Raw genomic sequence first — 13,808 nt, 5'->3', positions numbered from 1 at the left:
TTTAAGTCTAATATAGATTATATTCAAATGTATCCAAGTTTTCAATAAAAATAAAAAAACTATAAAAGAAGAAAAATCTATTAAGTTATGGTTTTTCATGTTTTCAAAAAATTTTACACTTATCTTATTACTCTTTTTTTTTTGAAGAGTTAATCAATATGAATTCTAAAACTCAGTATACTGCTAATAGTATTTTTTAAATTAATATTATTCATACCTTGTTAAATTAACATGAATATTAAATATACCTAATCATTATTAAAATTCGTATTTTATTATAATGTAATTATTTGTTATTACCATATATAGAATAAAATAATTTTAATTCATTAAATTAGCTTTTTGAGTATTTAGTCAAATTTTGAATACTGTTTAAATGCCACGTTTTGTGATTTGTAACTACCGGAAGTCGGAAAACCGTATAGGCAAAGCTTATCTAAAATAGTTTGTGTACTATCTGATGACAAATATGCCCATAGGGATGAAATAACAAACACATTTAAACCATCCCCTAGTTGGCGAAATTGATTTAGAGGAGTTATTAATGTTCTACCGAATACCAATACATTTACACAATGGAGCAATGAATAGTTAACTAATAAATATATATATATAGTAAATGGATACCTACTTCGTGATTATTCAGTTATTATAAACAAGTTTAAAGTTCAAATAAATGAAAATTTATTTAAATATTAATAATAATTAGGGAAAATAATAAATAATAAGATATTTTTTATTTTATTATTATTTCTAGGCAGTGAGTGGTTCATAATTTAATTCCCTGCATATTTAAAATACCAGTAACATTGATGTAAAATATAAAATAATAAAAACAATGATTAAAATCAATTATCCCTCATTCCACAAAAAATTCTAAGTTAATATTATAACAACTCAATTTTAAAATTAATTACCTACTACAAAGTAATTTTATTTTATGTACATGCAATAATTGTCAGTACAAAATGGTCGGTATTTAAAAAATAATTTGATTAAAATTTAAAAACAGTGAAAAACCATAAAATATAAATAGTATAATTTATTATACACATTATACTATAATGTATTGACTTCTATAAGTTTTTTGGAAATTCTTTCTGTTACTTGCAAAATATATGCTATAAAAAAAAAATCACTAACACAATAATATACAGCCTAGGTAATTCAACTCATTCTATTCTCCTCTATACAAGTCTGAAGTCGGTTTACAAAATTAAACCACATTTAAAAAACAATCTTAAGCCAGTCTTAGTTTACTATAACATATATAAGATATACTTAAATTAATTTATCATTTTAAAAAAGTACCTATAGTATAAATCCTTAAACATTAACAATTTAAGCTTGCGCCTGACAATTTTATTTATGCTAAATTTAGTTTTTATATGTAAACATATTACTAAACAGAAACAACCACATACATTATTTTATTTACAGGCTATAACCATTTAATCATAATTTAATAACTATAACCATGCGTAACATATTTGGTGAATAACCGGTTAAATATAAGATATCCAGGGAGAGTCGTAAGACCCTGTGGATATAATTACTATAGTTGGGGATAGATAAGTTTAAATGATCTAAAATATATTTAAATGACCAGAACTCAACGATAGTTATTATTATATTGTGTACTAAATACTTATAAGTTATAACAGTTAGTACTTGCAAAATATGTAACTTAAAGTATTACAACAGTAAGTAGCTAATAATCGGTAGTGTTTTTAAGTATAATGTGTACAATGTACTATCGTTATTACATGATATGTATTAAAAAAATACCTTACAATTAATTATGTGTGAATAAATTATTATATCGAGTTATATTAGTTGTATCATGTAATGTTACAAAATTGTTACATATATGTCAATTATATGTAAATACTATATACATTATACACATCTACCAAAGAAAATCGAAAACCAATAATGTTTCTATAAAAGATTCTGATAAAAAAAATTGTAATAATAGTAATGATACAATGAAATATAAATTAAATCATAATAATAAGTAGCATTAAAGTTATGAAACATATCAAGTTCTAATATCCACTAAAAAAATTATCAATACATTTAAGAAAAAAATACTGATTTTGAATAATACATTTTGTTATTAGATTTAATTTTTAAAAACATCAATATTTTCATTAGATAAAATATTTTTTAAAAACCACAAGAAATATATTAACACATGTGTTACCATGTGATTTAAATTAGAGAGGACAAATTATGATACATTTAGTTCTGTTCTGTAATGATTTATAACGGTAATAACTGATACACCAAATTGACATGTACTCAACAATTTTTATACAAATTGTATATATTATTGCAATATAAAAAATAAATTTAATCAAGACAAATTATACAAATTTAATTTCATTACCTATATATTTTCAATCAAAAATTAAAATTATATTATTGTTAATACAAATTTAAATACCTAATCTTACAAATCATAAAAGACTTAGGAGTTTACCTTGACTTATTTTTAGTTCTGGTTCCTCAATTACAAGTTATGGGCATTTAACTTATAATTACCAGATAAATTATTAAAAATGTATGTTAAACTCTGGTACTCAGGTCAATAAATGTGTATCAACAATCTGCTATCTTATTTAATATCCACAATCCAAAAAAGAAGTTAGAAAAAGCAAAGTCTACCATGACACCCCTGAGCAAATAACAAATAATTTATTCTTTTATATTACTTATTAATGATTTATAATGAATCATATACATAATACATAACATACAATAGATGAAAATAATACCCGTATACACATTTGGAATAGTGAAACAAAATTAAAATCACAAAAAAAGAATAAATAAAAATGTGTACAGCTTTTAAATAGATTTTATATTTGTTCTAAGTTAAATATTTATACCAAATATGTTAATTTAATACAACATATTTTAGTATGGTTATTTAAATAAATTTTTAAAAAGAGAGACCATCGAAATATCAGTATTACAAGTATTATCAGCGAGCATCTCCTGATCAAGAGGCTCTATGCTCTATTACTATTCCTAAATAATTGTAATAAGTACTAAATTAAATTAAGTACAAAGGTGTGTTAATAAATACAGACATGAAAAAACATGATATGTAATTTAAAAAATTTAAATATATAAAATATATTTAGGCACTGTCGATAAATAACTGAAAGAATTTCAATGTGCACGCCAATAATTTATTTTGACAGTTTATAAATCAAGAAAAAATGAATTTTGTTTTAAAGTATCAACTAATACAGTTGCAAAAATCATAAAGATTGTTTATATTATATTGGCACTATACAATATACAATACACAAATATAAATTTAAAAAAATTTTATTAAACTTTAAATAGTTATCAATTATTCATTAATAATATTTAAAACTGAATGTTAACTTATCCAAAGCATTTTGTACAGTTGCGTATAATATATCAGCATAACTTATTTTTTTTTAAACAATTCAACAACAAATAATATTATGACTGAACCTAAACACTACAGATTATTACTTATGAGTTATGACTTAATGAGATTCATATAATTTTTATAAATAATATATTTCATCAATGCAGTTTTACTCACCACTAAAAGTTCCAAATAGAACTCGAAGTTGATTCAAGATGATATAACAACACCACACTGCAGTACTGAACTATATACTAAAATGTTATGATGGTAATCGTTAGATACTAGACACACCGATAATAAAATTTGTTTCAGTCGGGTATGCGAATTCGCACGCGACCACAAAGTAGTACGACACGCCACAACGAAAAAACATGCGACCACCTGTTTATGGATTATCGATAATAATAGTAATAAAAAAACTAATAATAACACAACACTTTAGTCCTAAAACATAAACAATAATAATACTTTTATTTTATTTTTATTTTTTTTTTTTGTTTACACGTCTGGTAACAGAATTTTAGTATCTTTTATCTACTTGATAATATAGTACGACGAGCTGCGATAACACCAGTGCGCGCCATGGGTTTTGCAAGACAGGTGGTATATTGTCATGAAAATCATGAAATACGCGGGAATATACCTACTCTTGGCCTTTTGTGAAAAGAATAGTATTAGCGCCAAAAACCCAGGTCAGTGCGACACGCCGATATTAACGTCTGACAGATCGGTCATACACTAACGTAATAGATAGATATCCAAACTAAAATAAAATTTAAGTTATGGTCGTGAATTAAAGTATAAAACATTATCTGATAATTGATATGTATCCGAATGACTGTGGACAAGTCAAGACAAACTGTCCGTCAGTCGATAAAAGTGTCACCATTCAATCCGTCGATCGTTTTTTCAATCGTTATTAATTTTGTTATAATAAATTCTGTTGTATAGAATAAATGGATAATGTTTATAAAATAATTTCATCATAAGCATATTATTTTGTTGTTGTCGTTAATTGTTTTTGATGTTTTTTTTCGTGCAAATATACATTTTTAGCTACTACATAATAGGCATATTTTTTTTTTCTTCCACAGATCGTTTACATTCAATAAATATATCACTTGTACACCAGGAGAAGTAATTTCAATATTTTTTACTGACATGTTAAATTTAACATTTCTTTGAGCCGGTATCTATGTAAACTATACGTACGTAAATATTCTAGCCTTTCCTTTCAAATTTCTAATCACAATTATCAGTCACTTCAACTAATCTACTTTTAAGCGTTTAAAATATCTATGAATTGATAGAATCTATTAGAATATAAAAGCTTGTAAATTATAAGTTTCGACGAAACAGTCGCTTATTCAATTAGTGACTTATTAAAATAGATAGATAATAAACAGTAGCGTAATAAAGGGATGACAATTGAGAGGCGGCCACCTCAAAATTTTTACAAACATATAATGGATCATGGATGGATGGATAATGGCCAATGGATAATAATTTAATAGTAACTACGATAGGTGGTTAAAAATAAAAATAAAAAATAGGTAAATCAGTTAGGTGAGATGATGAAATATTAGACTACAACCTTTGAAAAATTTCAAAATTGCCGCACCACTGGTATTAGGTACTGAAAAAGAGTTAATGCAGTATTAAACAGCAAAGAGAGAATATTTTTTTTTAATACATCAAACAATATAGATAACAATATTTAAGAATTGAAAAATATAAAATTTATTAAAAATTATTTTATACTTCAGAGGTGTTAGTGTGCTAACCTAACCAATGGGTTTATCTCTTCTCTCATTTCTTAATGTAAATACTTATTTAAATATATATATATATATTTCATTCATTTAATTTACTTTTTATACTACTATTAGCGTAGGTTGTAAATATTATTTTTTAAATATAAAAATAATAATAACAATAATTGTTAAATACTTACTACAACTTCTTAAAATAATATAATTTTGTAATTATCGTATAAAATATATCAACAAACAACAGAATGTTTAACTACAATAATTGTAGTGTAAATGAAAAAAAAAAAAGATTTATAATTTTAGAACATTTAAAGTATAGGCTGTTTAAATCGTGTGGTAACGGTCTTAACGTGACACGTTACGTCGTGTTTAGGAGTCAAAATATAATGACAAACTCGGGTCTCAGCGCTAACTATAATTTCACGCGCCTTGTACACTACTTGACAGTTGACAGGACCTAAGTCTGGTTCTTTTACTGCTTGTTTTATTATTGATAACAGTTATTATTTTATCGATTTATAAATTCTAATGATGCAACTATAACCGTGCGGCGTCAAGGATATGCAATCAAGTGTACACTGCTGGTAATTTAAAATCAGCTTCTATGCCACAAGGAGTATGAACAATTGATGTAAAGTTTGTTAGTGGGTCTCAATATTTATAAATTCATAATATTAAATCTGTAATCGATCGTAGCTGTTGATCGTAAATATTTAAATAGATCAGTAAGGAACAGTCAATTAAGAACGCAATCAAAGACATTCATTAACCGTAGAAAAACGTAAAAACCAGAGTACCTACCTACCTATTTGTAAAATATATATTATTGTTATTAAATAATATTACACCACCATTAACCATTAATAAATTACAACATAATACAAAATAAATAATAATAAATAATCGTATGGTCCAATATGTGTATTCAATTATTTGACGTTTACGGAGAACAATATCAATAAAAGTTAAAATTTAAAAAAAAAATAGCCGCTTAAAACAAAAACCAAACAATAATCAAAACATACCTTGAAAACATTGAATTGAATTCACAAAATCGATGATTGGGTTTTAAAATATTATTATTTTCCATTTACATCATATTGTGCTATAATTATATCTTGTAACTTTAGAGTATGGTTTTTTTAGATGTGAAATATAAAATGACAATATGTTAAAAAAATATTTATTTTTTTCTATAACGATATTGTATTACTGATATTAAGTATTTATAATAACCGTCACGAGCGCTATAGTCATTGCTTTGATAGTGTTATCTAATTTCTATACAATTCATTATCAAGTTAATGATAAATTATAAATACAACATACAATTTGAAATGTAGCAACATTTTTTTATTTTAATATTTTAAAATGGTCTTTATAAATTAATCATTCATAGTGTTTGGTAATAAGTATTATATTATACATAGGTTCAGGTTCAGAATATTATACAGTATTCTATGCTCATAAAATATTCAATATTGACATGATCTAAGATTCTAAGGTAAGTATTATAGTTATATGTCTGATTTGTTTATGTGGTTATAATATTGTAATTATATAATACATTATTAATCATTAATTAATTTGTTGTAACTTAAATGTTTAAATTTAATTGTATAAATTATGTAGGTACTGTTTAAAGACAAAATGAATATATCAACTGAAATTGAACTAGGACTGAAACGGTTATGCAACCCAGCACTGATAAATGACCAATGTTTTCAAATATTATTACAAAAGGCTGAAAAGATACTGGGAACATTGTTGAGTGATACTTCTGAACAAACATTACATGATGGTAAGAGCCTAATACTTTACAAAACTAATAATTGATTTCTTTAAATTAGAAAACAAATATTTTTCTTCGTTTATAAACTTGTCAACATTAAAAGATTTAATATAATCATATATTACCTATAGAATAAATAAGTTAGATTTATTTAACAGTGAAAAATAATTCAACCTTTTACATGAAGTTATTATTTTACTTGTTCTGATAATCTTAGGGATATAATTTATACTTATTTTTACTTCCAGTAGATGACTAATATTTTATCAATAATGTATAAAAGTATCATTCAAACTTTCTAAATATATCACACTTTTGTACTGAATAATCTAAAATTATTAATGTACCTAACTAAAATTTTATACTTTACTTATTTATATACAAAATTGCACAAATTTTAATTAATTAATAAAAAATGTTAAACTCTTTTTCATTTCAGATTCTACCATAAGCATAACATCTAAACAAGATATTGCTAAAGAAGCATATGCTTCTTTAGTAACTCTGTTCACAATTGCTAATAGACATTGTCTAGATGGAAAATCATTGAACCAAAACTTACAAACTCTAGTTTTGGCTAATACTGATCGTTTATCAGAGATTATTAAAACTTATGAATCTATTAGACCACATTTAATAGAAGTTTCTAAGATTACCACTACATCTTTGGCTAATGTGGTCGATGTTGAATGCCGTCTTGATTATTGTGTACAAGTCAGTATATCATGTTTTTAATTTTTATTACCAATAAGCAATAACAATTATAACTGTAAGAGTTCGATCTATTATAAAATTATTGTCGCGTTACATAATATGATTAAGTAGCTTAAATATTATACATTATTTTTGGATAAACAATGCACATTAGGTGCCAGTCAACTTTAAATCATATTAACTATAACATTATTAGTTTACTAATTATTACAATAATAATAAATATATTTGTTTTTAGTCTAGTGTTTTTGATGACGTGTCTGAATTCTTATACAAGGTGCGACTGAAGACAATAGACAATGGTACAATAAAATACATTGATTTCGTCTGCAACACACAGGAACTTCAAGAATTAGTATTTAAGTTAAAGGACGCAGTTCGCCATCTAGAAAAAATTGCTTCGGCCAGTTAAGATTTACAAATTATCGTAACTCATTACTAATTTTTCTTATTACTTATAGCAAATTCTACAACAGTCTTAATAAATTATACATATATATTTTTTTAAATTTCTGTAAAGACATAATACATTGAATTAATAATGGGAAAAACAATTCACTTTTAACAAAGATAAACGTAAAAAACAAACAGAGTATTTAACATAAAATAAAACTAAACAAAAACAAAATATATAAATTGTAAGAATGTATGAATAAATTATTTAGTTTATAACTAATCTATTTTACTTTTTGACTGTCTGTCAAACACGGCAATTTTATATGCTTCATTGAACTTTTCTAAAGCTATAAATGTTAATACAGTGTGAGGTCCAATTCTTGCAAAATATGGCACAATGCCTTTCCACAAATTAAAGAAACCTTCATTCTTAACTACTTTTACCATAGCATTTATTGTGCCAGTATATTCTGGTACTCCATCAATAATTTTCATGCTTTGGATTCTACAAAAATAAAGTTTAATAATCATTGTATTGGTAATTTATATCTAAATTTTATTTTATTCATACCTAGTTTTGGCAATATCCACAGGCAGTGAGGCTACAGTTGTAATGGCACCAGAAGTCATTGATGAAGCAAAATGCAATATTATATTATCTTTGAAATAACCTAAAACAAGATTGGTTGAATACCAATACCATTAAATTATTAATTTTTTTTAACACTGATATAATATTATTATGTATATCTTAACATATTATGTATGTGTTAAAACAATAGTAATAATAATTGATCTACTTATAATCATGGGTTGTTTATTGATAATATAAACGCAATTCTTTAGTAAATTATAGTTCAACAATATTACAGTATTACATAAATGAAGATTAATACATTGATGAATACAATTGGAAAATATTGATATTTGTTTATTATTTTTTGAATTTAATAAAATCATTAAATAAAATTGAATGATTAATTAATTTTAAACTATATTACCTATAATTTGTTTGTAATTTAATACTATTCTTTTCAAATATACATGAAACATGGATAAATTCTTTATTTTTAAAATCACCTAAAATTATAAATTAAAAACGATGAGAGTAAATAATAGAACCTAAATAAAATAAAATTATTCAGTACACTGGAAAAATATTCATTATTTACTTAGTATTTGTAATATGAAATTCATCTTTTTTAACTTTAAATAAAAATTACTAACCATTATAGTTTATTTAACAGAGGTTCTCAAACTTTTCAGGCCAGGCCTCCCCCCTTTTTGGTTAACCCCAGACTTGAGCCCCCTCATAAAAATAATTTTAATAGTCATGTTTAGAGTAACAAAAAGTTAAAAACAAACAACAAATTTAGGCTAATATTGATATTAATATTACAAATTTATTTTAAAATAAAATGTATGTTTTATAAAAGGTTCTAATTAATCGGCCAACTTTATTATTATTACAGACATTTTACAAATTGTTTTCTGTCCTACCAATGCAATGTTGATTTTAAAAAAAAATTTGTGGCCCACCAGAGGGTTGCGCCCCACACTTTAAGAACCTTTGGTTTATTATTAATGGATAATTATTATATAATGATATATTTAATAAAAATGTTAAAGTTTTCAATATTACTTAACTAGATAGACAATAACTTATAATATTAAGTGATCAATGAAGTAGTTAACATTAGTAATAAGCTAATATAGGTATACAGTTTTTTTTAATAATCAATGGGTTGATTACAAGTATAGTTTTATACCAACTAAAAACTAAACTAATAAAAGTAAGCTTTAAATTTAAAACTTAAATGTAATAAGCTAACATTAAATCACATCAATAAAAATTATACAGTCATGGTTTATAATGGATCTTATACTTAAAGTTAATTACTATAATGATAATAAAATATTTTTAAATTTTGTCAATACTTTTTATAAGAGAAATTCAGAAATAAATAATCATTTTGAATCACTTAAATATATTAATTTAAAAATGGTCATAATTCAAGTATTTTAATTAAAAATTACATAGCTATTGTCAATACACTGAAAATTATAATTAATATATTAGTTGTGAAATCACGCAATTTAATATGAAAAAGTAATCACGTGATTGATTTTAATAATTCAAAAGAATTGTAATATATTATCTAATTTTTAATATTTACTGATAAGATTAAAGTAATTATTTTATTTTTATTTCTAGAAATTTAAATGTATTTAAAAGAACTCAACTGTATCTTCTTTTAAAAAATGTTAAGTAGAAAATAAATATTGAATAAAAATTTTTTAATTCAATAAGAAAATTAACAAAATAAAATTGACATAATGTTTAATACAGTTAGTTTTATTTTCATACTATGAGGAAAATTATAAAAATTGAACCTAATTAATAATTGTGTGTAGTGTGTGAATTATAAAATGAAGATAATATGCATTCATTTTGAAATAATTATTAATTGTATGCTTAATGGTTTTTACTGGATATTAAAACAATAGTAAGTACAGCAAAAAAAATGAAATGACTAAATATAATTTGTGAAACCTTTTAATTAGCTTAATTAAATTTTAATATCATAATACAAATGTATAAAATAATAATCTTTATTGCCGTTTAAAGAGTAATTTCATTAATTAATAATTTATTAAATAATAAAGCTAGGAATCAATTTACAAATTAAAAATCTATATAAACTAAAAGGTGTCTTTCATGAATACCTCTTTTATTGAATTAAAATTGTTGAAATATTTTATATAATTATAACTATATTAGAGAGCCAATTATTATAAGTAAATATTTTAGTTCACCTTTAATTGTTTACTGCTCAATGATTAAATCAATCAAATAACCATGCATACAACTTTTGATTAAATGTTAAATATGTAGTTTGATCCATAAACATTAAACATAAAAAATTGATAGCAGAAAGAGAGGTCCTTGAGGACAAATATTGCTAGAAAAAGATAGCATACAACTTATTCCATTTATACCTATTAAATTTAAGAAAAATAAAGAAGTTTAATAACAAAGATAACAACATTTTAATAAATATAGCACACACTTGGATTTGGTTAAATGTTTAAATCTATTAAATAACAATGTTGGCACTAGATAGTTTATAGTTTGGTATGGTGAACATGCAAATAAATATGTTTATGGTTAGATCATATAAATACCAGTCAATAATGTTAAAATTATTATCATATGATAAGTTGACTAACCCAAAATTAATTTTTAAAAATGCATTATTATAAATTAAAAATATACATACTGGAATAATATATGATTTATTATTCCATATTATTTGCCTACCTAATATTTATATTTAAATATGAGAATAATTATAAAAATGCAATGACATTTATTTATTATTAGCAATGTTTGAAGTACAGATATTATGCATGCATAATCATTAGTCATTATAAAAACATAAATGTATTCAATAAACTTAGACCCAAACTCATGTGAAGAAAATTGTCCATAGTGTTTTAACTCACCGCTCTTGAGATAAATTTCTTTTGATTGAGAATATGATGCAAGTTGAGCCATATTGACAACAGCTGCCCTTCCCATTGTGGCGATACATCCTCTCCACCATGTAGCAATACCTTCTTCCTTTGCAATCCTGGCTAATGCATTGAAAACACTAGTGTAACCACGTCTTTCGGACAATGGTAATTGTCCGTCAGATGTCATTCGTATGAGTGCTACTTCAGCCGGGGTACCGACAGCAGCACCAGTCACTCCAGACACCAGCGCCAAGCCCAGTTTCACCAATAGATTAGGCGGTTTGTTATCTTCCCTACAGGAATAAACAACAGACACGTTGTTCATAACACAAAAGTGAATGCTTGAGTGTTCTAGCAACACTCACCCAGTCATAATTGTGAACAAAGAGTTGTACATGCCCAACCGCGTAGTCGAATACGTGGCTTGTCTCAAGATTCCAGCTGACAGTCCGGGATAAAATGCAGTAACACCCTTCTCCTTTATCATGGAACGAACGATTCCGCCCATGGACTTTTGAGCTTCAGTGGCAGTGACATCGCGTCCGGCCATTTGCATGCGATTTTTCAGCACGTCCAACGGATGCACTATAACGGTGGCCACAGTCCTATAAAATGTAGATCATGACAACAATAACAGTAATAATGAACAATATTATTGTCATGAGCGGAGGCCATGTGCGTAGGTGATCTAATACTTACGCGGATAGTCCACCGTTGAAGAACTTGACCAAAGGCGGTAAAGGCACAGAATCACTCATGATGGCGTATGTGTGTGAGAACCAATTTGCTTTAAGAACTTTATTGTACGAGAGCTTTAAAGGTCTTTTTTGAACATGTCACTGCGGCGCTTACTTTGACGACTGCTCACAGCATATGTCTGTCGCAGCAGTAGGGAATTCGAAGAATACGTATTAATTTTTAAATGATTTATTATAGCACGCGGGAAACCGTTCGCGGTATCCCCACTAAATTTAATTGATTCCTAGGTAGTCGAACAGTCGGCGCGAATTTAATAAGAAGTAGTGACTGAGGGGGGGAAGAGAATTAATAATTGAACAAAAATAAAAAACATTTAACGTTTGCCATTAGCCGCCGAATGGCCGAATAATAGAATAAAATATAATGTTAGATAATATTATTATTATTATTATTATTAATGTGCACGCAATATCTCGACTATCGACATGAATATTAATTTATATTTAAATATTTCATAGATCAAGAAATTTTTTACATGGCACAAACGTAATAAAATTAAAAACAAACAAAAAAATTACATTATTATCAGCTAAGGAACCGCAAGGACGTCACATCCGTGGGCGTGAGGACAACCTTGGCCGCCAAAAGCGCTAAGAGTTAACGCGGGAAGCAGCTGACACGCAGATGATAATAATATACACTTTACGCGATCGTGAAAACTTCACTTCTGTGTTGCGACTTGCGACTTCTGACTGTTTCGATACGAAGATAATTTCCTATTATTCGACGTATTTTACAGACTTACAGTAGATTCGTATACCTACAACGTTTACAAACACGGCTAAAAACACCATACCACCATATTTGACCCCATAGATCCCATACGAGAATATTTTAAACGTCGCGTACATAAAAGCCCCGAATTTTAAAACAAAAAAATCACAGCGCTTGTTTTTCTACATTCAATTATTGGCCTTGAGGGGGTCAATCTATTAGAGACGTTAGTGTAATTGAATAGATTTTAAACCCACCAATTTGGTTTTCAATAAAATCAACCTTCGCAGCTTAAACTTGTTTCAGTTCTGGACTTACATGTATCATATTATAAATAGCTGAATTGCTTAACATAATAAATAATATTTAATAATATTAACGCAAATCCATAAAGCAGACAATAACCAGGACCGGATTGGCGCGGCGAGTTTACCAAATAAAACTCGGTGGACCGCTCAAAATATAGGCCGGTTATGAGTTTTAAATTGTGATTTTGTATTTTTATAATAATAATAAATTGTTAGAAACATAAGTAGAAAATATTAAATCGAATTATTTAACCACGTGGTAACTGTAACGGTAATTAAATGTTAAAAATCCTAAAACTCGGTTGGCCGATACCTTGCCAATCCGACGTTGATTATAGTACTCAAAATCAAAAATATTTATAAATTTGTTATCTACGTTATTCTGAATCTGTAATCACAGTCGATTATAAAATAATATT

General features: G+C 25.9%; 3 protein-coding genes across 5 annotated transcripts in view; 1 reads left to right on the top strand and 2 right to left on the bottom strand.

Moving 5' to 3' along the window:
• Positions 1-3,855, bottom strand: part of LOC112593043 (polypyrimidine tract-binding protein 2) — a 177,741-nt gene extending 173,886 nt beyond the window's left edge. Inside the window, exon 1 of one of the 3 annotated variants that reach the window (XM_025337269.1) lies at positions 3,590-3,855. The gene's annotated coding sequence lies outside the window, so the exon portion shown is untranslated. The remainder of the gene's footprint in view (positions 1-3,589) is intronic. The other 2 variants (XM_025337275.1, XM_025337272.1) reach the window with 2 other exon arrangements.
• Positions 3,856-6,600: 2,745 nt separating this feature from the next.
• LOC112592988 (COMM domain-containing protein 3) lies at positions 6,601-8,206 on the top strand. The gene is made up of 4 exons (XM_025337172.1): positions 6,601-6,691; positions 6,820-6,988; positions 7,419-7,693; positions 7,932-8,206. Exons 2-4 carry the CDS (start codon positions 6,838-6,840, stop codon positions 8,103-8,105), a joined length of 600 nt encoding a protein of 199 aa, XP_025192957.1. The 5' UTR covers positions 6,601-6,691; positions 6,820-6,837; the 3' UTR covers positions 8,106-8,206.
• A 103-nt stretch (positions 8,207-8,309) lies between these two features.
• Positions 8,310-12,817, bottom strand: LOC112592986 (mitochondrial 2-oxoglutarate/malate carrier protein-like). The gene is made up of 5 exons (XM_025337171.1): positions 12,308-12,817; positions 11,974-12,213; positions 11,597-11,901; positions 8,661-8,760; positions 8,310-8,594 (listed from the first exon to the last, which is right to left on the bottom strand). Exons 1-5 carry the CDS (start codon positions 12,364-12,366, stop codon positions 8,366-8,368), a joined length of 933 nt encoding a protein of 310 aa, XP_025192956.1. The 5' UTR covers positions 12,367-12,817; the 3' UTR covers positions 8,310-8,365.
• Between the last annotated feature and the right edge of the window lie 991 nt (positions 12,818-13,808).

Source organism: Melanaphis sacchari, unplaced genomic scaffold, assembly GCF_002803265.2.
Source record: "Melanaphis sacchari strain LSU unplaced genomic scaffold, SCAv2.0 Contig19_pilon_pilon, whole genome shotgun sequence".
NCBI lineage: Eukaryota > Metazoa > Arthropoda > Insecta > Hemiptera > Aphididae > Melanaphis > Melanaphis sacchari.
Note: the sequence above shows the minus strand (reverse complement) of the source record. Positions and strands in the feature narration are given on the sequence as shown.